We start from the raw sequence: 23,620 nt of genomic DNA, 5'->3' as shown, positions 1-23,620 counted from the left end.
GAAGAAGTAGAGTTTAATTTTATTTTACATTATTAGTTAATGATAAATTATTTTAATTTTCACACTATTAATTATTGTGAATACCAAATTTATTTAATGCATTCTATTATAATTTTCAATAAATATTTTTATTATTAATTTCTGAATTAATAACATTAAGATAACAGTTAGCAAAATCCTTATAGAATGATGAAATTTTACTGGGCTGTTAAGTATCAGAGGCACAGTTCTAAAAAAAACGTGACACTGTAGAAAGTGAATTCTACTGGGTTTTTTCAAAAAAGAAAAATGAGAAAGTGAATTCATGGGCAATATTTTCTCTAATAATGGATATGCAGCATGTTTAAATAAGCAATGGAAAAAGGAAGAATTGTCTTTGAGACTTCTAATGGAGTTTGAAAACTTGTGCTAACATTTGGTCAACAAAACCTTACATGTTGTTACTAAAAGTTATTGACACACATAGTTAAACACATAGACACTTTAACAATAGTAGTCGTCTTCTTCTTCTTCTTTTCTTCTTCTTATTCTTCTTCTTCTTCAAGAATAGTTTTCTAGATGTTTTCGCAGATGTTCAAGAATAATTTTCTAGATGTTTTCGCAGATTCTCACCAAATGGATTCCATGTTTAGTTACATGCATAACATAATTTTCTGCATCCAGACAGGGGTTATCTTGTTGTAACTTCTATCATTCTACGATCTTTACAAATTTAACATTTTTTTTTATTTTGCGTTACAAATATGCATCCTAACAAAAGCTAAAATCAATTATACGAAACCAAGTTTATCCAAAATCAATTTTACTAACTCCAATCGACACATATACTTGTAGCTTAAAAACCTGTCCGCATCTGTCTGAAATCAAAATTTAAGTTGCAGCCAAAACTTTTGCATTAGAAAAATTATATTGGAAACGGTTTGAGATATTTCACACAGGGTGTAAATTGCCGTGTTCTTCTTTTTCTCATCAACCATTCTCATAACGGTCCATTATAAGCAGTTTTGATTTTGACAGAGGAATAACCCCGCTTCACTTGGTCAGAACCTCAAACAAGGCAAAAATTGAAAGCTCTGATCTTTCTGACTTGTCAAAGGAGATATCTTAAGATTCAAAATCTGTGTGACCAACAACTTCTTACTATATACAGTACAGAAGAAGTTAGTAGTACATTTTGAGGCAACTGAAAAATGCATGTGATGTGAGAATTCTATGAGCTTCGGCCATGAAGGGACTTGCTCACTTGTGAGGCTAAGACCATTGCCTTGGCTCTTGTGCTGATCAGCATCAATTCCCGCACTGCACGGCGCTGATGTTGCCGAGCATTTTTAGCTCGCTTCGGAGCTAATCGGTTGTCCCTTTCCACAAATGCAAGTCTGAATTTTTCAGCTACTGATAATTCAGTGGAACTTAAAGATGGAGACATGGGCTTCAATGCAAACCCATGCATTGTCCATGTTCTGGGATCAATGTCCTTGACAACTTCATCATCCAATAGGATATTTTGTAATGCTTCCTGAGGAACCTCAGTTCCCTTAAACCCAAAGGGTGATGACTTGGGATTTACCACAACACGTGGGCACTCGGTGGAAAAGTCCTCTAAAGAATTTTTATCAATGTTTGGCTGCAAATAAAATAAAATAATCAATTCTTGAAAAAATCTCAGCCAGGAAAAAATATTAGACTTATAGCAACTTCTATTTTCTATATGCAATGAGAATCAAAGAAAAATCCTTATCCATCATGCCTAATTTTTCCTAATCCTCACTCTACTCTATCCCCCATTGGCTGGAGGAAGTGCAGCGTAGCGTATGTATCTCTATGCAAACTAATGCTATCACAAAAACAAAGACATCAAACTAAGCAAGAAATACATAATTTTTTGCATTTCAGAAAGGACAAAAATCGGGATTCAATTACAAATTACCATAATCCAGACAGAAGTTTTCAAGTTCATACCCATACTAGCCACCTGAGTGATTGTGCACCACTGGCAATTTCTTTCGTATCAAGCTCCTCCCAGGAATCCTCCTCCACATAATCATCAAACTTTGGTTTAAATATGCCTAAGCATCTCCGTGCAGTGTTGTCACTCCTTGGACACCCTCTGCAATATTATGGTTCATTGCATGTTATGAGTTTTGTAATGATGTAATCCTAGTCAAAACACAGTATTGTATCCAATGTGATTATAATTTATTAAACGAAAATCATTATGTAATAAAGCAGGAAACTACTACCAAGAAAAAACCAAAAGAAAAAAGCACCCTAAACAATTTTAAAAATACATAATTTTCCACCTTCTTAATTTAATTTATTTTTTTAAATAAAAGAGAGAATAAAAATAGAAGGTTAAATTACACATTTGATCCCTATAGTTTCATGGTTTTTACCTTTTTAGTTCCTATAGTTTGAAAGTGGTCTTTTTAGTCCCTATAGTTTACATTTTAATTCTCTTTTAGTCCCTGTAATTTGAAAGTGTTCTTTTTAGTCCCTATAATTTACATTTTAATTCTCTTTTAATCCCTGTAATTTGAAAACTATAAGAACTAAAAAAGTAAGAATCATGAAACTATAGGGACTAAAAAGACCACTTTCAAAACTACAAGGACTAAAAGAGAATTAAAATGTAAACTATAGGGACTAAAAAAACCATTTTCGAACTATAGGGACTAAAAAAGTAAGAATCATGAAACTATAGGGACCAAATGAGTAATTTAACCAAAATAGAATAACTTTCCCAATACCTACAACTTCTCAAGTTTCGGATGACATTTCCTTCGTGAGAATAGACTAAATATCAAAGCCAACTTTTGTCATTATAAATAAATAAGTAAATATGATTTGATCATCTTTATAAGAGAACTCAATTTACAGATCCTAACTACAATAGTAACAAGAACATGGTACCTAAAGGGTCCTTAGAAGTAAAATTTCAAATTTTCAGATTATGCCTTAAATGATAAACAAAATACAGTCTAAAACAACACAATGAACAACTTGCATTAACAAAGAAATAAAACCTAAAGTGGATAACACAAGATATGTACCCGCATCTCAATGTCTCCAATAAATGGCAGTGCTTCACAAGCTCAGATATACCATTAGCAGTAATTTTGGTGCACCGGCTGCAAATAGTCTCAATATATCAAGTGATTCTGAAAGAGAGAGAAGTATAATATAAAAAACACACTACAAAACTACAAAAATGTTTGCCAGCATGCTACACATCAATCACACAATATGCTAACCTCAAGGCAAGTTGTTGACGGACCAAAAATAAGGTGAAGAAAATTAATGATAACCAAATCCAGTAGAAGTAAAACCATGAAATACAATTAAAACTACAATGGAAGAGAAAGATCTAAGCATAAAATTCAATCTGCATTCATCACTGGCTTCTAATAAACTCATGATATAGTTCAAACAGCAAAATATTTTCTCAAAATGTGCCTACCAGCTGGTCCATTGCATGGAACATATGGCATGCTTTTGTAGCATCGAGTAAGCTTAACAGTCTTCTGAAATTTGAATATACATGAAAAGACTAAATATTATGAAAATTCCTGTTTTTTCAGCATATTTATTCTTGTTTCTCAGACATCAAAGATCGATTGCATTACAATGAAAGCATAGTAATTGTTTTTTTTTAAAAAAAACAGTTATGATTCTATACCTTATATCTAGAGCTTTAATGAATCTACATACTTCAGCTGCTTTTATTAAGCCAAAATCAGAGACATCTGAGCCGGAGACATCAAGGATTTCCCAGGAAGTATCAGCTAATGCGATCAGGACATCATCATTCAGCAATTTTCTTCTTCTAGCAATAGCTGCCACTGCTATCTGTCAATAAGCATAACTAACTTCTTTATTTGTATTGTATTGTATGTATGTATGTATCTATGTATAAAGTACATGATGCAAGATGAAGGATTCTTTTTGTTCTTTTTTGGGGGAAGACACAGCATAATCAAAGATTTTTAACAAGGGATAAACAAAGAAGTGTTTAGCACAGTGAGCAGAACACAAGTTTCAAGTTTCAACCACTTAAGAATACTAACCGGGTGCCTCAACAAAGGATATTTTTTCTTTAGCAAATAAAACGGGCAATCCTGGAGAAACCTTTGTTTCCCACACATTTAGATTGAGAACACTATAACTTTAGAATTTCAATTGTTGACAAGTACGAGCATTAGGATAAATGACTTATTAAAGGATTTAGCCACCTACCTTTATATCAGCTGGCAAGTTGATAGCAATTTCACTCAAATCTGCAATAATATCCTCCAAATGTCTTCCAAGAACTCCAACACAAAGGCTGACTAAACTCAGAGGCTTTGCCTTCTTAGGCAGTAATCCTGCAGAAAAATTTCTCAAATAATTTGTTAATGCCTATTCTGTGGCACATGTTTATGAAAAAAATAATTCGTGCATGGTGCCGTGCCACCAAGGTTTAAACTACCTAAACCTCTCACAACTAACACCCGCATAGTGTCTCCTTCAAAGAAAACAAATTTTAGTCATTCTATTCAGGGGCAAAACTCAAACTGAGTTTCATAATTTCAGCAAAATATAGTCATACAAAACACAGAGTCTAAGGTCAAAACCTAATTAAACAATGAGCACTTGCCACAAAACCAGGCAACATGATGAAAGCAGAAAACAATCGCAATAAAAGGCCCAAATGAGTGTTGTAGTGTTTTTTTTTTAAAAAAAAAAGTTTTCTACTTAAAATTATGACAGAAATAAAGAACCACTGCATTTCAGAGTTAGTATTGATTTGTCAACAGTCTTTCAATTTCAATTAATCCCCAGAACAGACCAAGTTCAATTTTATCATGGGGCACTGAAAGGTGAAAGCTTTACCAAAAACCAAACATAAACATAACACCCCATCTCTAAAATACAAAAGCAGATAGAAAGAGAAGAAAAGGGGTTAAAAAATTACCGGGGAATTGAGGGTGGGCGATTGTAATGGAAGACTTGGACTTGATGTTGGATGGAGGATTCAAATCGAGGTTTTGCAAAGAGGTCGCTAATGCCTTGGCACCTTTACCTTTATCCATCCAAAATCAAAATGAAAAAACGATGTAACAGAAAGTGCCCTTACACAATACCTCAATTCAGAGGAATCAAATTTGACGGTTTTATCAACTTTCTCTCTCCCTTTCTCTCGTGTTCTGAAATAAACGAAGCCGACTTTACTTTATTTTGTGTCCTAGTATTCTTTTTTGCTCAAGATCGTTTTGTGTACTAACAATCTTAAGATTTTATTTTTTTTCATAATCCTCCCGTCCATATTCATGAGAAGAAGGAAGAACCCTCACTAATGTAATGAAATTCGGTGGAAAGATAAACAAAATTTTGTTAAAAATGATTTTCACCCATGATTAAATTTGAGTAATATTCAAAGTCACGAATGATTAAATCTCAATTTCAACATATTTATCATGTGTTGAAACATTTGATTAAAAAATATTTTATTTTAATATATTGTTGTTTATCGATTTTGTTAAAAATAAGTAGTACGGTTACTGCGGTAGACAATACATTTTTATTTTTATATAGTAAAAAGTTATAATAAACTAATACTTCTAATACATAAGTATGTTATAATTAAAATTTATTATAAATAAATATTTTAAAATATATAACTTATCTTAAATTTATAATAAAAATTTGGACCAGGCAAGAACACGTACAAACCTGTCTCAATCCGTATTGGTAAGAGTAAGACTAGTCAATTGATTGTTATAAATAAAATGATAGGCTCAAAACTATATTAGTAATATATATACAGATTAAACTCATAAAGTTATACTATTAAACATTTTAAAAGTAGGTTTAATTTGGTTGCTACAATTGTCGTAACTCGTAATTAAATTAGTTACGCTTTTTGTCAACTGGGCAGCTGCCACTCCAGTGTCCAGTCTACTGGTAAAAAACGCGTGATTTTTTTAGTTTAATTTTTATGTGGTGTTAGTATAGAATTTTTATATTATTAATTAATACTACTAAATTATTGTTGATATGTTTTCTAAATTAGTACAAAAGCAGTAAGGTTATCATACATAATACATACGAATGAGTTTGTAATTAAATAATAACATAAAAAAAAATCAGACTGTCCTTGAAGAAATTATTTACCTATTTTTATGTAGCACTTAAAATATTTTTTATTTTAAGTCAACAGATTATACTTTTCATATGAATTCCCATTTCAGTCAGTAAAAATGAAAGTCTCCGTTTTTAAAAAAAATCAGGTTCATTCTGGTTCGGATGTAGTATGAAAATATTATTGTACCTTTTTAACAATATAAAATTTTGAAATAATTCCTTTATTTTCTTATAACAAGGTTTAAGTGAAGACGACATTACCTCGATCAATTCATACAAAATAAAAAACTCTAAGCCCAAACATCATTCATAGAAAAATTACATTTATTTTACTTTAAGATAATGAGTGAGAATTTGAATTTATGATTAAAGATAAATTGTTTCATTTCATTGGACTTCCTTCAGGTTTTCTTTCTTCCAATAATTCATGATACAGTATAAAACCATTTATGATTAAGTATTTTAAAGTTTAATTTTTGTTGTCTTTATCCTTTAAATAAAAGTTAAATTTTAATATAAATTTATACTTTATACTTCAAACTCATGAAAAACATTGAAAATTTAATAATTATTTATGTATCTAATAGGCCTTTAGTTTATTTGATGGATGAAAGGGACTTCTTAGGTAACACTTAAACTATTGATAATTGATGTATAGTATTGACTAATGAGTAATGACTACGGACAAAAGTAGAGGGCCGTCCTTATCCTCTGGAAGAACGGTTTACTTTAAGATAATGTATAGTGAGCCAATCTCTCATGCATATGCGTGGGTGAGTTAAATAAAAATATGGGTACGTATAGTAAAATATATTTTTGGTTTTTGTATTTTTATTTGAAATTAGTTTTAGGTTCTGTATATTCAAAGAAGAGAATGACTAAATTTGCATGTTTTTTAAAGTTTGTAGATCAAAATGGGCTGATTTGAAATTATAAGAATTAAAACCAAATTTTAAAAAAAGTATACCAAAACATATTTTGTCCCAAAGAATAATATTTGGCTCCTTTGGGAATTTAGTAAATTGATCCATTTAAAATAAAAAAATATTAAATAAAAGAAAATTTTGAAAATCGCTAATAATAAATTTAAATGTTACAAATTATTTATTAATTTTAATTTTAGAATAAATAACCTATGTACTAATAGAATAAAATATTTTTTTGAAATTCATACTTAGCTATAGTTTCTTAATGATTAATAGTATATTTTTTTACAGTAATAATTTATAATTTTAAATTCTTAATTTCAATTGTTTAATAGAATAAGAATTATTGTATATCAAGAAATTTTGTATTTGGTGTCTACTTAGATATATGGCCAACTATATACATTTTTAATTCACAAATGATTAAGAGGAAATTAATATAATGGCATATAATTACACATGTGTTAATGTTAATCACTCTAAGACTCAATTAACTATTATTAATTAGGTAGTAATCGGGGAGTTAGGTACTAATCTAAGTAACTATATCTAACTTTCTTCCTTAACTAAACTAACTGATAAACTTAAACTTGCTTTAACCAACATAAAGTTACAAGCTGAATTTGAAAAAGAAAAAAATCAACCTAATTTTCCTTGTCTATATTAAGCTTTAATTATTGCGGTGAGAGTCACCTCTCACGTTATCATCTCAAACAACTAGCCTTCTCAAATTGCACTCCTACTTCCTAGTACATAACACCATAAATCCTTGGACTTCATACTCCCATAAATACCTTGATTCATTTCAACAACACCACCACCTCACACTTCAATTACAATTCCAAGTTTAATTTTCTCAATATGGTTGGAGCCCTTCTCCTCAAGCCCGTATTCCCTTACCCGTCAAGCCCGCACTGCTCAGAATGCCCACTCCCCACCCCAACTGGGCCTCCTTGCAGGCCGACATTGAAGCCCACCTCAAACAAACCATTCCCATCAATGAACCCCTCGAGGTTTTCGAGCTCATGCACCACCTCCCCTTGGCACGTGCGGTGGGATTGCAACACGCTCAGTACACGAAAAGAACGTTGTTGTTGGAGAGTGATAAGGAGGTACATCAACACGAGGAAAGCATGCAGCGCTTTGTAATGGAGAAAATTCGGGTTTCATGTGGGGATGCTACTAAGGGGATTCAAGGAAAAGCATGTGCAAGTGGAACAGGAAAGAGAGCTTGCACTCAAGGCATTGCAATTTTTCATGGACAGAGATGTTCATGTTCATATCTACACATCATGCGTTTCAAATCTGATGGTATAGTGCAAGTTTTTAACTTATTTTTAATACTGTCTGAGATTCATACTGATGATGCATTTATTGAATTAAATAAAAACCCACAGTCTATGCAAATATACCAAAATTTAGATTTAGTAATTCAATATAACTTCTGTTATCACTCACTATTTTGTGACATGTTTAAATATGTATTATGTCAATGTCATTAATAAATGATAACAGAGACTATTTTAATTTTTTAAAAAAATTATATATATGAATCAAAATAAATAAAAAAATTGAAAGACTAGAGCAATAATTCACAATATTTATATATACAAAATAACAGTGTATTTTACCAAATCTTAATATATGAGGCGTTATGGGAAAGTACAAGCACTGTGGAACCATAGTGAAAAATGAAGGGTAAGAAAGATGCTTGGAAATAGTTAATTGAAAAAAAAAAACTCCGCAAAAATACCTTACTACAGTGGCACATAAAGACTTTTTCATATGCAAATCTATATAGACTTGTAGACTCTAACAAAGACTAACAGTTCTCCGAAATGACCCCCATAATAATAAAACTTGTGAGGAATTAATGCAGAGTATTCAAAGGAGGACTATGGAAGTAAAACTACTGGGGGTAAAGATTTAGATTGGAATGGCTGAAATGGGGAGATAATAATAACAAGAGCTTGTTTCATGCTACTAATACAATCCAAGGATCTAGGATATATATGCTTACACAAATTGAAAGGTGACAGTAAGGCATGGTTAGTCCTTTCACATTACCGGTCTGTACTGTATAGAAACTCTTGTGACCATCGTTCCTAAACTCCCACAACTGGAGAATATAAATCCCTTTAGACACATTAGTTCCCACAATTTTATTGCTAAAGTTATTGCAAAGATTATTGTGTTACTGTTAAGATTAGAGTTCTATAACAGAATTGATTTCTCCATATCAGAGTACCTTTGCGGGAGGAAGATTGATTCAAGACAACACAGTCATAGCACATGAGGACTTTCATGCTTTGAAGAGAAGGAGCAAATTAAGAAGGCACAAATGGAATAGCCCTAAAGCTTGACATGAGTAAATCTAAAGCCTATGACAGATTAGAATGGACTTTCCCGGAGAAGGTTCTAATAGCATATGGATTTAGAGACAAATGGGTTAAATTAGTTACAATCTTAGCATTCAGTGTTTTGCGCATCTAACAAATTGCTGGTACACTCAAATAAGATGGATAATTCTAATATTATCCTTCTATAAAGCTGATACAGATTCCAATATGTTATTAGCACGACTCTTGGGCTTACAGATTTACAATCTGTACCAGTATGGAAAGAAAATATTAAAATTATTTATCTTGTGCTGGGTGTACCATCAATTTACTGGGTGCACAAAGCAATGCCGTATCATATAACATATACAATCTAAATGGGCTCAAAAGCCCAAGAGAGGACTCAGACAAGTAGAAAAGACCCCATGTATTATTCTTGCCTCACAACTCACATGCCCTCTCTCAACTATTTTAGAAAGAACAAAATAAATCATTAGTTTTGTTTTCAAAGTATTATTCTCTCCCTTAAATAATCCAAAAATTAATAAAACCATTTAAATAATCCTTAAAGTATTGAATAACCATAACTTTAGTCCTTTAAGTTAATGTATTTTAGCAAAGTTTAAGAACTATTTTGAATGTTTTTTTTTAATATTTGGAGAACTACTTAACACAACTTTTTATACTTTTGGGACCACTTGAGTATTTATTTTTTTTGTGTGTGTAGAGATTGTTTAGAAGAGAGAATAATAGTTTAAGAATGGATTGATTATTAAGAAAGCTCTTACATATGGAGATTTGTTGTGGACCCCTTATAACCCAACTCTTACCTACCTTCTATTTGAAGATTATGATCTTATCTTTGGGATTAGTTGTGCTGGAGAAGCTTTCCATATTTTTAAATGTTTATTCATCTGTCTTGGTTCAAAGGATTAACTTAGCGAGGTCTAGATTAACCTTTGGCAAATACATTCTACTGTTACTAAAAGAGATATATATTGTTAGTGTATTTGGAGTAGAAGCTTGGGACAATGTTGGCAATTATCTTGGTCTCCCAACAGAATGGGGCAGATCTAGAAATATCACTCTTCAATGGATTAGGCAGAAGAGGAAACTCTAATCAAGGTTGTCTTTCAAATTAGGGATTCCCTCTTATGCAATGTATATTATACACTTTCCTAAGTCTTTTTGTACCTTTCTAATTTCCTTAGTAGCTAGGTTCTGATGGAGGGAGGAATAAGGGTAGGGAAAGAGGATTCCACTAGAAAAGAGATATCGTCCTTTAGTAACGCTACTCATCTAGCAAAGTAGAATTGGCGGGCTGAGACCCAAATTCATTATTTTTGTTTCATGGGTTTGATAGAGTATTATTCTTCACGGCAAGGAGTTTGTTAAGTAGGGTCATTGGACCATAATAAACAAGAACAAGGTAAATATTAAATAACAGATGAATAAGAGTCATTTGACCCCATTCTATGTTTGGATTATTTAGTTAAGAGAAGCTCTCACGTTGAAACTCCGAAAAAAAAAAAAGCTATCATGTTGCGAAACAAATAACATGTGAAGTGAGAAGATCAACGAGCTCCACTTCATAAGGCACCCTAGAAGAAATATGGAAGGTTATTTGGGAAACAAATTTATCAATCAAAACAAACTCCTAATCCTACCATTACTTTACATTTAATCATTAAAACGATATACTTCAGAAGAATTTTTTTTATCAAAACGATATAGTATGTGAAAATTTTATCATTGAAAAACCAATATAATATAATGTTTATGATAATTATGAAATAAACTCAAATATATTTGAGATCCTAATTAATATATATATATATATATATATATATATAATTTTTATTGTAGTCCCTGATAAATATTTTTGTTGGTTTAAGTTTCTGATATATTAAAAGTTTTATTTGAATATTTATTGTTAACTAAGTGATGACAAATATTTAAAACAAAATTTTTAATACATGAGAGACTCATATTAACAATTTTTTTTATTAAAAACTCAAAATAAAAATCAAATATATTAAAGAGGTAGACGGTATTTAAGCCTAGATAATAATTATAAAAGCCTTGCGTTCACGCTTTGAAGTTTTCCCCCCTTTTAATTTAAATACAAAAACTCACATCTATAGAGGTTGCATTGATTCAAAGGACACAAGCATGTCTTACAATAATAAAGAATATGTTAGTTACTTATTTTAATTTTTTTATCATTGAATTAATTTCATATATTGGGTCTCACTAAAATAATTGTTCAAATATGCTGAAAACAGCCTGTTGGTAGCGTTTGACTATGTGTTCCTCCTATAATGGCTTGTAGTTTATATTTAGAGAACTAAATTAAACATGGAATCTGTCGTGCAAGAAGTTGATACTTGATAGGTTGACTGTGCTATAACTGCGGAGCCAAGCGTTAGCTGCGTTACCTAAATGATACTATAATGTATTATAGTTGTGCACAATAGATAACTCTATTTTTTTGTTATGTATTTCTTATTTTTTTTATCAGTTATGTATTACTGAATTAAAATTAAAAAAAAGAGTCATAATCAGTGTATTTGCATTTCATAATTCTTTGGCATGGAAATTCGAAACAGACAATAAAGGTAAAAAAATGATTAGGAAAAAGATAAACTCGTTTGAAATTGAAACAAGCTACAAAAAGCATACTCTATACATGCAAAATCAAACATGGGAGGCAAAATCTATATAAAAAAAAAAAGAAGAATAAGAAGAAAAAAAGCATACTCTATACGTAGCTTGTTTTAAATTAGTCTTATGGAGATCAAAGCTGAAAATTGATAGGGACTACTACATACTGGGTGTTTCTGTTTCCCCTTCTCTTCTCACATTGTCACACGTCATTAGATACTATACATTGATCTAGTCTATAATTATTAGATGACACGAAGTTGGTGAATGTCTCTGTCAATTTCCCACTTCAAAACATGATTGAATAATTTAGACCCTTCTTTCAGAGTTCTAGTCACAGAAGTCTCGTTATTTTACAGATTTATAGATGCTTGTCATTCCTAAATTGGACTAACAAACAATTATTTGAGGCTAATCGAGTTTATACCTCATTTATTAGAAATTCTCAACTCATATAGGCATAGCTTTAGACAAACGAGTAACTCATTTAAACTTTCAAGTGAATTTGCAAAACAGTTGGTTTATTGGACTGAGAAAATTGCAAACAGAGTCGATGTATATTACATATTTGTGGAAGTTGTATTAGAAATATTATTTTCCGACTCATGCAAAGGTTATTCAATATTATCATGGACTTTGATTGCACTTGATACAATACTATAGTCGATCATCACTTGTTTCTTGCAAAAAGAACGGAAGGTAATGGCATTCAGATGGGAAAAAAATAACATTAAAAACAGAAAAAAAAATCAATTAAAAACATTGAAAAAAAAATCAGTCTCCACCTTCTTTTTCTTTGTATAATTGTATCTCCTTTTTTCGCTCATCTCATTTCTTATTTTCTATCCCATCACTTCTTATCACTCTTTCCTCATCCAAAGGTGGATGGATACGCCTCACAGAATCTTTCTTCATTACAGAGTAATAAAGAACTAGGGAACTAGGCCAAGGCTTGGAGAGTTGGACTTGTACACAGGGAAAACAAGGGAAAAGAAAACAAAAACTCACAGAAAATCACAGTCAAAGTAAAAGAGAAAAACACTTGTATCCTTCAAAATGTTTTATGGCTTTACAATTATGATTCACCATTAAGTTTGAATGGATGCTCAAAACCACACATCTGATCCCATGAATTTGATATAACAGAAGGAGATTGAAATCAGTTATGATGGCCACAACCAATTTGGTTCATTGTTTTTCATAGTAAATGGCTAAACAATTCTTTTATACCCCAAGCATATGAACACAACATCCATTCCTAAATAACCTCTAACTACTAACCCTAATGTACATCCCAAATGTAAAAGCGCTACTAGCATGTTTGGATAATACATAAGAATCAATTCTACCCCACAAAATCATGGTGATACCGATACCATGAAAAAGTAGAAGCAACTATTTGTTGCTTTACCTTCACCATGAAAAATTAATTGATTATTTTTTACCATAAAACTAATCCAAACGCACTTTTATACTAGTAAATCACTACTGAAGAGACCCCTTTATAGTTTATAGTGATTCAAGGAAACCAGTTTTTGAGAGTACATCATTCCTTACTTTGCTAAGATCCCTACCTTTGAGGGTTCTCCCAGCACCTTCTAAAACAGAAAATGAGGAAATCCGACTCCTTGCAAGCCTTCTGGCAATAAACTCATGTGGAGGAAGCTTGGAATCACTCTCATCATTTTCCTCTCCATCCTCATCACTATCCCCACCATAGTTAGCAGCACCATCACCATCATAATCATCATCAAACCTTGAAACACTATTCTTGGGGGTTTTAGTCCTATATATCTTTGACCAGTCAGGAATGTTGACAGGTGCTGATTGCTGAAGAACCTTGGCTTCATTGGAGGAACTAGCACTGCTATTGTTACTGCTATTGCTAGATCTTGGGATCATTCTGGCTGAACTAGGCCTAGCAGGAACAGAAGAGGATTTACCCTTGTCTTTGAACTTGCGAACCCCAGAAGAAGAAGAACCATAATCACTTCTGTTCTTGAAAACATCCCAAACTTCTTCTTCATCAAATTCTCCATCTCTCAAGGACTTCCATATCCCACTATGCTGCCTGCCTAGACTATACTTATCTTCCATAGCAAATCAATCACTGCTTCCTGCATAGTCACATAACACAAATGTGAATAGAAAATTATCTCAAATGATTGAACTAGAATTTTCACTGGTTTAAGCAAAAGACAAAAAGGAGAATTTGGAAATTGAGGGGAGAAATTAAGAAGCAAAAATGTAAATCACAGGAGGTGATTATATTTGATACAGTAAGATATTTGGTATTTTATTGAGGAAAAATAGGAACCACCTTTTTGTTGTTGTCTGGGAATCAGAAGCATGAAATAACCCAACTTGATGTTGATTCTAAAGTGGTTTCCTGCTGGAATATGCAAAGAAAAAATGAGTTGAATTCTGATACCATAAGAACTTGAATTTGACTGACTATATAATATATGATGGTGAGTGAAAATTCATAATATTTTGTCTTACCTGAACAAACGAGTTTGCAGAGAGATTATAGGGAGAAGCAGCAAAGAGATAGCAACAAGTTCTTTCTCTCTGAAGGGGAAAGAATGAGACAGTGTTGTCCACTGAATGATGGGTGTCCACGTATTTAAGTCTGGGACCTCACAGGTTTAACTTTTTACAACGTGGTACATGTACATGCCCACTATCTTTTTTTTTTTTTTTAATTTTTCAACACATATTTTTTAATATCTCTGCTCTGACCGTTTAAACTATAAATATTTCAATTAATACCTTTTATTTTTATTTATATCACATTTATTATTATATAATTTATACAGTAAAAATATGTGAATTAATTAACATAAAGTCATTTTAACTTTAATTGAAGATATCAAATTCAAATCTTAAACATTTGAAGAAATATTTCTTCTATTCATAATAATCCTAACGATTTTATAATAATTTACGGATAATATTTAACTATAGATCCCTTAATGCTGATAAACATAGTATATTATGAAAATTAATTACATACTTATATTAAATGATATAGTTATTAAATGTAATACATATTTAACATAAATAATACTATTCAATTTTGTATTAATTAATTATAATATATTTTCAAATATTATAAATTTATAAATGCATTTAATTAAATTGACAAACTTATAAATGCATTTAATTTCAAATTAATTAATTTTCATATATATATATATATATATACCAAATGGAATAGACTAACAAAATTATGTTGATTAATGAATGTTCATATTAATAAATATATTCATAAAATTATTATCATAATTAAAAATTACAAATTTTATACCTGGAAAAAAATTGAAATAAAAAGCAATCAAATGCATAATCTTATAATAATAATAAATTAATGAATATATAATAATTGTTTTGAAGCAAATTCATAATTTTTTAGAATTGACTATAAATATAATAAATTAAAATAGAATATTTGAATTCAATAAGATGGTAGGCAGCAAAATACATATTAAACTAATAATACGAGAAAACATGAAAATTATTGTAATATGTTATAATATTAATATTATAACACATTACAATATTGTTATGATTTTCTATCTTTATTTCTCCGCATATATATATATATATATATATATATATATATATATATATATATATATATATATATATATATTGAGAGGTCTCTCTATATATAAAATTAACAGTACATTAATATTAAATACTATATACTATGTTTACATTTTTTAAGGGAAATCTATGTTTATTAAATAGTGCAATATAATATATAATTAACTTAAATTAAACTATTAAATGATATGGTCATTATAACATATTTCTAAAGTTGATAATTACTTCTATTGATTTTTTATTGAAAATTCATATATTATACAAAATACATTTACCTGCAATGAATTTTTTAACAAATTATAAATTAATAAAAAAAATTAGTTTCTCAACATCTGTCTTTTTATAATTTAAACGGTATGTTTTTTCATATTTATACAAACTGCTTACGCACGAGTCTCGTGAAGTAAAGAATATCTACCTTTTCAGTACATGCCCACTACGCAGGATTCGTTATAAAAAAGATAAATAAAAAAGAGTTTAATGATCATATATTAATAATATAAAAAAATTTGTTCAATCTTTTTTCTCAATTATAACTTACGATTGATATGAATTTTATATGAATAACTTTTAAAATAGTTATAACAAAAATTAACTTGTGATACATATTAAAATATGATCGGATAAAAAAAAAATTTCGTAAAGGCGCCGATCAGTGCAGCGCGCGAGACATTTGATTATTGGTTATTAATGGAACATTAATTGAGAATTAACGCTGAGTAAATTGTGGTCGTGTCATTTAATAAATTTCTAGATCCTCTCTGGATTAAATGTTTTATTGAACAACACATGCTTGAACGATGGTACAGTCATTCCCTTTGAATGGGTGGCTAACAGATAAAGACTGGCTATTGTCGAGGAAACAGACAAAAGAGTCAAAGTTTTCAACAACACCAGAATACAAATGTTTGGAATGTGTGTAAAAAATATGATGCACACTTGACACTACTTACACGACCATTTTTTGTCTTGTCTTCCTCTTTTTGTTTTTTCTTTAACTTATTTTCATTCTAAGGCCATATCATCAAGAGGGAAGGATATATTATATACTGATGTTTCTGATTAGAGTGATAAGGTTATAGTACAATTTTAGTATGTTATAGGAATATTTTAAATTTAAATAAAACTTATAAATTTAAATAATATTAATAAATATTTTTTTATTTGGTGAAAGTATATAAAATAGATAATATTTTTAAAATCCAAAAGAAAAATATAAAAAATGGTTTTTTTGATATATATAAGTTTAGATTTAAAGATCAAATTTAAATTAAGGTTATTGGGACTATGATAACTTTGAAATTCATTTTAGTTAAAAAAAAAAGATATACTTCATTTACAATGTATTAAAATTTAAAATTTAAGTGAAATTAAGTTGAAGTAACGGTATTTGAAGGTAAAAATATAAAGTCACGTAAATTAATAAAAAAGAAAACATTTCTTAAAACTGATCTCATTTGAAAATAAAAAGACTCAAATATATAATGTGAACAGGATTTCAAAAAGAGTCTTACAAGTGAAAATAATTTTTTAAGAGACTTAAATAAATCCATCCAATTCAAATTAGTTATAATCTATTAACATATATTAGATATATATGTCTTGTAAATAAAAAATATAATTAAAAATATCTAATCAAAATAATTAGTCAATAAAATCGATAAATATTTTATACTTAATAAAATAACTATAATCCAATGTGACTTTTGAATACTTGAGTTTAATATAAAATAATAAAGTTGAAAGGAAGGTAGCATAACACTATTAGTAGATATAAAATTAAAAGGTTAAAATTCTATAAGGAGAAAGAAAATTAGGACACGGAAATGATCTCTGTTCTAGCACAGCATTTGCTTTGTCAAAATATTTATTTTTTTTCTGAAAAAAGCTGTGTAAATTGAAACCAAAGGGAAATGGTTCGTGGAAGTTTCTGCTGTTGAAGAAGATCAACGTGGCCCACATGCACCAATTACCCAGCCACCATTCAACGTATGTATATATATGGATATGAAATTTTGTCAGGGAGAATAATTAATTTTCAGCACTGTCTTAGTTCAATTAACGTTCTTTAACTACTCCCAAGGTTTAGTGGGAATCTTATGTAAAGAATTAATACGTTGGAGCAGAATCTTCTTGCCCTAAAAACTAATAAGCCATGCACAGCATTGAGGTGGCGGCTGTAAAGTGACAGCACTGGTGTTGAACCACGATAATTAACTCTTAGCACAGTATATAAACTGATTTTAGTCATAATTGAAAAAGTTATATATTAATTAGTTGTTATATCACTTAATTATTTGATTCTACTCAAGGTGTTTGAATATGTAACTTAACAGAAATATAATTGAAACTGACGGCAATGTATCTGACTTATTTCCTGCGAAGTTACATTTGTTGTCTAATTAATGTGCATCACTGATGTTGGATATTATTGGATTACATGCAATTTTGTATTATACTATGTAATACGGATATACTTGACGATGTTTATTATTTTCTGTTGCCGTATGGTATACCATAGTATAGTATTAATTGAGAGTTTTGTACGTGTTTTCTTTAATTTCTTTCTTTTTAGGTACGTAATATCTGAGCACTCAAGAATTAATGCCATATATGCCAATATCAACTCATCGAGTGTTCACCAAAAATGTAGTTTACTCAGCTGACAAGGTAGCTGTCATAATTCATTGAGTGAGGAGTGAAGACAAATCTCACGCATTCAGCCAAAAGTTCGCATTGTTAACGATGGGAATTTAGGCCAACCCACGTGCATTGAGGATGCTAGATTTGTTCCAGTGTTATGTTTTCAAACAATTACTGTTGTTGATACAGTGATTGTAAGGTCTCGTTATCTTCATATAAATAAAAACGATTTATTCAATAGTTAAATTTATATTTAATTTTTATTGCATGTAAAACTTTCTTAAATTATTTATAATTATAATTATGTATTATAAACATGATTAATTTCTAGTCCAATGAAATAGAAACATCCATGATTTTTAATTCAGGAAAAAAAACAATTATTGATATATATGATATAATAATTAATCTACCTCGAATACTAAAAAATCATCCAACTCTATTACTTCAATGACTACTAATTTATTTAAAAGACTAAAGTTGCATGAAATGAAACTATTTGTTTTAGCTTGGGTAGGATTGTTATAGATGGTAAAGTTTTCCTTCTAATCATTTACATAGTTGCATGAAATGAAACTATTTTTTTTAGCTGGGTCATACATATTTGGCATCTTTTGGGCATACATTTGTACTGCGTGTATTTAGATATTTGTATTAAATCCTGGGAAACGCATGTGGTAATTCCATTCAACTAGCTTGCTTCTATGATATATTGATATTTGTAGTGTATTTTGATATTTGTTTTTCCTTTTCATATTTTACAGCGTCCACTTTTGAACATTGTTAAATTTTTTTAACCATGAAGGACTGAATTAATTTCACATCAATTTTATTGTTTAGAATTCTTCTTATTTGAATTCTCCTTGCAACATTGCATAGTTATTTTTGTTTGTTTGTTTTTAGTTTCATTCTATTAAACATAGATTTAAGGATATGTTTAATATAAGGAAGTACTTTTTAATTTTTCTTATAATTACAAATATTATCTAATTTTTATTTTATATCTTGTTTAAAAAATATAAAGAAAATAATATTTTTTAATAATATTTATACAATTTTTTAATAATAATATTTTCATTATTTTAAAAAAATATATTTTAGAAAAATATTCTAAGTCTTAAAAAGTCTACTTTCTAATACAATTTTTTTAAAAATTATCTTAAAATTCTTAATTTTTTAATTTTTTTTAAAAGATGTTTTTTCAAAAACTTTTTAAAACGATTTTTGGAAAAACCGTCTTAAAATTCTTATTTTTTTAAAAAATACATTCTAAAACCATTTTAAGACAAAATCATCTTAAAATTTCCTAAAAAGATTTAAAAATCATCATAAAAAATCTTAACTTTTTCTCCAGCTTCAACAACAATTGAAAACCACGGTAAAAAAACCACTCAAAACCGTAAATATATATATATATATATATATATATATATATATATATATATATATATATATATATATATATATATACTTTTCTTAGTAGTACTCTAACGTGAAATATGGAGACATAAATATCTTTGGCTGCAATTCATTTCAAGTTGTTTTTTTTTATTCTCCAAAAAAATTAGAAATTTATTTAATAATCACTCTTTATCTTTAATGTCAACTTTAATTATAGAAGTTATAAAAGTAAAATTATAATTTTAATGAGGAGATCAACAACGACAAAAAGTGCTTCTAAGTTTTTTATTGTCTCAAAGCTAGGAAACACGTGTCTCTCACAAACCTTCAAGTTGAAAGTTGAAGGGTTGGTGCCCTTTACAGTTACCTTTTTAGTTAGGTATGATGAGAGGAAGGTCACAACTGTAATGCCCTCTAATGCTTAAGTCAATAAGAGTAAAAGTTAAGACGTGGTTAGTGTTTAAGTCGATCTTACTTGGTATTATATATATATGATGCTAAATCTTCTTTTATCAGAGGTCTCTTTTTGGGATTTATCTAATTAACCCCGACTAAAGTTCAACAAAAAAAAATTAAATAACCTCATTTTATGTGGTTCAATAAAATTGCACTCATTTATTTTGATATTTTTAATGTACAAATTCTATAATTGTATTGCACCATTTAAGATAAATTTACTTAACTCCTTTTTAACTTGGGGACAATTAGACCACCTCTCGTTGTGTTCATATGGCAAGAGACTAAATGAGATAACATGATAATTTGTTACCTATTATGGAAGTTATCATTAAGCGATATGATAAGAGCGGGTTAATTATTAACATGCAATATGTTTTACCTATTGGTGTTAAAGACACAATTAGTTAGGTGTATCAATAGAATGTACGAGTATACATTTGTTCGAGAAATTAAAAAAAAAAATATAGACTGAATTCAATTTGGCATATTTTTATTTGATATTTTCTTAAATTTTTTTAATTTGTATAATTTTAGACAAAAAAGTAAAATTGAGTCAATATATAGGAAGATCCGATGAACCATTGAGTCTGATTAAACAAGTTCATATAGAATGTAGGTTTACTTAATCCAACTTTTAGGATAAACTATATGATTCATCCATTTTGTCAACTCTAATAAAAATGTAGTAGAATGAGTGAGAGGATATAAATTTACTGTTGTAGGAGGATATAATGCGGATAATTATTAAACTTTTTTTTTAGTCTTAAACACACAAATATGATCTAATAAACTATATTTATATTTCACATTTCTCCCGATTAAAAAAAATCTCATTTGATATGCACTCTTTTTTTTGACAAAAGAGGCAAAACTCCCGGCTAGAAACCTCTATTAAAAATAAAAACTACTCCAGTACAGTGTGCAAACAAATACAAAGAAATAAAGTCTGAAGGGACTTCAAAGACCACTTGATTAGCCTCTTTCTAAACATAAAAAAAAAAATAACAAATGAGCTATTTTCGTATTTTACATAAATTACAAACGTGGGACATATATATAAAACAAGAATGAACAAAAGTCAATTTTCTTCTACTACATAAACAAAAAGCTTTTGTCAATTCTGAATTGAGCATAATTTTTTTTTCTCATTGTTTAAGATAAAATTAGGTGACAGGTTATATCCCAGAAGTCCATGTCATAATTAGAATTAATATTACAAATTTACAATGAAATATATTTCTCGCATGGACCTTTCTTAGCCGTGCATATGCTGGGCCTGGGCCTTTAATTATGTTCGATTGGAGGGGTTAATTTTTCTTTTCCCTTCGCTATCCGAGTAATCTTAACAAAAAAAAAGAGTAATCTCTACATTTCTTTACCGTAGTGAATCTCTAGATCTTAAGGCACTGGGTTCTAGTACGACAAAAACAAAGAACATTTCTATTACCAAACATATCATGTAACGTAAAAATTACATGAAATAGAATAATGCAATTTGATAGAAAAATAGAATCAGTGGGAAGGTTGTGCAGAAGCGCTTGTTGATATAGTTTTGGGCCTTCGGCCGAACTGGATCATATCCGGCCCAACTACGAATAGAATCTGAAGATGTTTTCAAGGGAATACTAACTTGTTGATATAGTTTTGAGCCTTGGGCCGAACTGAATCATGTTTTCAAGGGAATTGATGAAATAAAATAAATCAACAAAATAATTCTTTGACTCAAATTTGTTATTTGATTTACATTTTACCAAAAAAAATATTCAAATAATATAAAAGATAAAATTTTAAATGTATATTAATTTAGTATATAGACTTTGAAATATATTACTTTATAATTTATAAAATTAAACTATACTTAAAAAGAAATATTGATACAATATTTAATATTATTAGTATAATTTTATGTGAATATTAAATTTAATAGATTTTTCATATATATATATATATATATATATATATATATATATATATATATATATATATATATATATATATATATAATCACACAAATTTGGTATTTAATTAATATTTTATAGAAATTAGTTTATAAAATATATTTTTTAAAACAAAAATTCAAAGGGATATCAATATAATATCAAGAAATTATAAAATAAATATATGTAAGTATAAAAAAATTATTTATGTAAATATGCTATTCTTGTGTAGTATAAACCAATTTATTTAATTACTTGAAAATAATTAATTAATTTATAAAAAACAGTAGAAAAATAAAAAATTCAAACATGTTTCAATATAAAATATAGAAATAATGTTAATAATAATAATAATAATAATAATTTTTATTTTAGTTTTATACTTAAATATCATTTGAAATAAATTATGATGAATTATTTCCAAATTATTTATGTATTTAAAAATTCCTTATTGTTATTATTATTTATATATAACATATTTTAAAGTAACAACATTAAAGTTATTTAAAATTTTATTACATGTTAATAATTAATTTTATCAAATTGTTTTTTTTTCATATTTTACGTATTCTTAACACTTAAGATTTGTTTTAATCTAAAGCACAATTTCTTCATTTTTTTTATTATCTAAAGCACCTCTTATATATATGATTTATTCCTGTTTTTCCAACCTTTGCAGACATTCTTGCTGCTTCTATTCTGTCTGGAAACCGCAGATATAACAGTACGTTATCTTTTGTAAACTACTAACTCTAACATAATGAGAAAATTAGTCGATGATCGATGTAATTACTTATAACATGTTCGTTGAATTTAACACGTAGCTGTGATATATGGAGCTCCAAAACTGACTAATCAATGGATTCATCCCCGTGAAAAATATGCTTGAAAAGTTTGAGGTTCACTTACATATTGCTCTACTTTGTTCAAACATCTTTATGCATTTTTAGTAAGTGGTAAGCAACTGTCTAATGTCTATATTACCTCAGATCAATCTCTTTTGAAAAAAAAGAAAAAGGTATGATAGATAGATACCATATTTCATCTAGAAGTCAAGTCAATCAAAAGCTTGATGAAGCCAATTTTCAGTTTTCCTGAATCATTTAATTTTTTTTCCTCTTTTGCACTTCTAAATGCGAGGAATCGATAAAGCATGAGATGGAAAATGTTGCCATATGCATATCTTTAATTTCGGCTCAACGGCAATTTCCATTTTCAGATTGGCATTGATTTCAATGAAGAGCCAATAGCCCAATAGGAATTGGAAAGAATGTGTACTTAAAAGATATTTGGCCTAGTAATGAAGAGGTCTCCCAAGTAGAGAGAAAATCCAAATTAAGCTTAAGCTAAGAGATAAATGTAATGATTGTTAATTTAATAAATAGACTAATTTAATGAGTATTGCTTGTAATTTTATTAGGATTTTGGTAAGAGTATTAAATTGTTCAAGTAGTAAACTAAGATAAGTAAGATATCATTTTCATAAGAATTTGTTGTAATATTCTCAACCAATGACATTAAA

General features: G+C 28.9%; 2 protein-coding genes across 3 annotated transcripts; both read right to left on the bottom strand.

Moving 5' to 3' along the window:
• Nucleotides 1-869: 869 nt before the first annotated feature.
• Nucleotides 870-5,371, bottom strand: LOC114402357 (protein AMN1 homolog). Its single transcript, XM_028364895.1, has 6 exons — nucleotides 4,952-5,371; nucleotides 4,234-4,361; nucleotides 3,677-3,846; nucleotides 3,051-3,128; nucleotides 1,960-2,107; nucleotides 870-1,624 (listed from the first exon to the last, which is right to left on the bottom strand). The coding sequence occupies exons 1-6, from the start codon at nucleotides 5,067-5,069 to the stop codon at nucleotides 1,211-1,213; spliced, it is 1,056 nt and encodes a 351-aa protein (XP_028220696.1). The 5' UTR covers nucleotides 5,070-5,371; the 3' UTR covers nucleotides 870-1,210.
• Nucleotides 5,372-13,075: 7,704 nt separating this feature from the next.
• LOC114402344 lies at nucleotides 13,076-14,673 on the bottom strand. 2 transcript variants are annotated; one of them, XM_028364874.1, is made up of 3 exons: nucleotides 14,552-14,673; nucleotides 14,370-14,441; nucleotides 13,076-14,166 (listed from the first exon to the last, which is right to left on the bottom strand). In XM_028364874.1, exon 3 carries the CDS (start codon nucleotides 14,144-14,146, stop codon nucleotides 13,559-13,561), a length of 588 nt encoding a protein of 195 aa, XP_028220675.1. In that variant the 5' UTR covers nucleotides 14,147-14,166; nucleotides 14,370-14,441; nucleotides 14,552-14,673; the 3' UTR covers nucleotides 13,076-13,558. The 2 variants fall into 2 exon arrangements, with proteins under 2 accessions (XP_028220675.1, XP_028220684.1); XM_028364883.1 differs by having other exon boundaries at nucleotides 14,370-14,438; nucleotides 14,552-14,665.
• Nucleotides 14,674-23,620: the final 8,947 nt, after the last annotated feature.

Source organism: Glycine soja, chromosome 2 (genome assembly GCF_004193775.1).
Source record: "Glycine soja cultivar W05 chromosome 2, ASM419377v2, whole genome shotgun sequence".
In the NCBI taxonomy this organism is placed as follows: domain Eukaryota; kingdom Viridiplantae; phylum Streptophyta; class Magnoliopsida; order Fabales; family Fabaceae; genus Glycine; species Glycine soja.
This window is presented reverse-complemented; position numbering and strand designations above follow the sequence as displayed.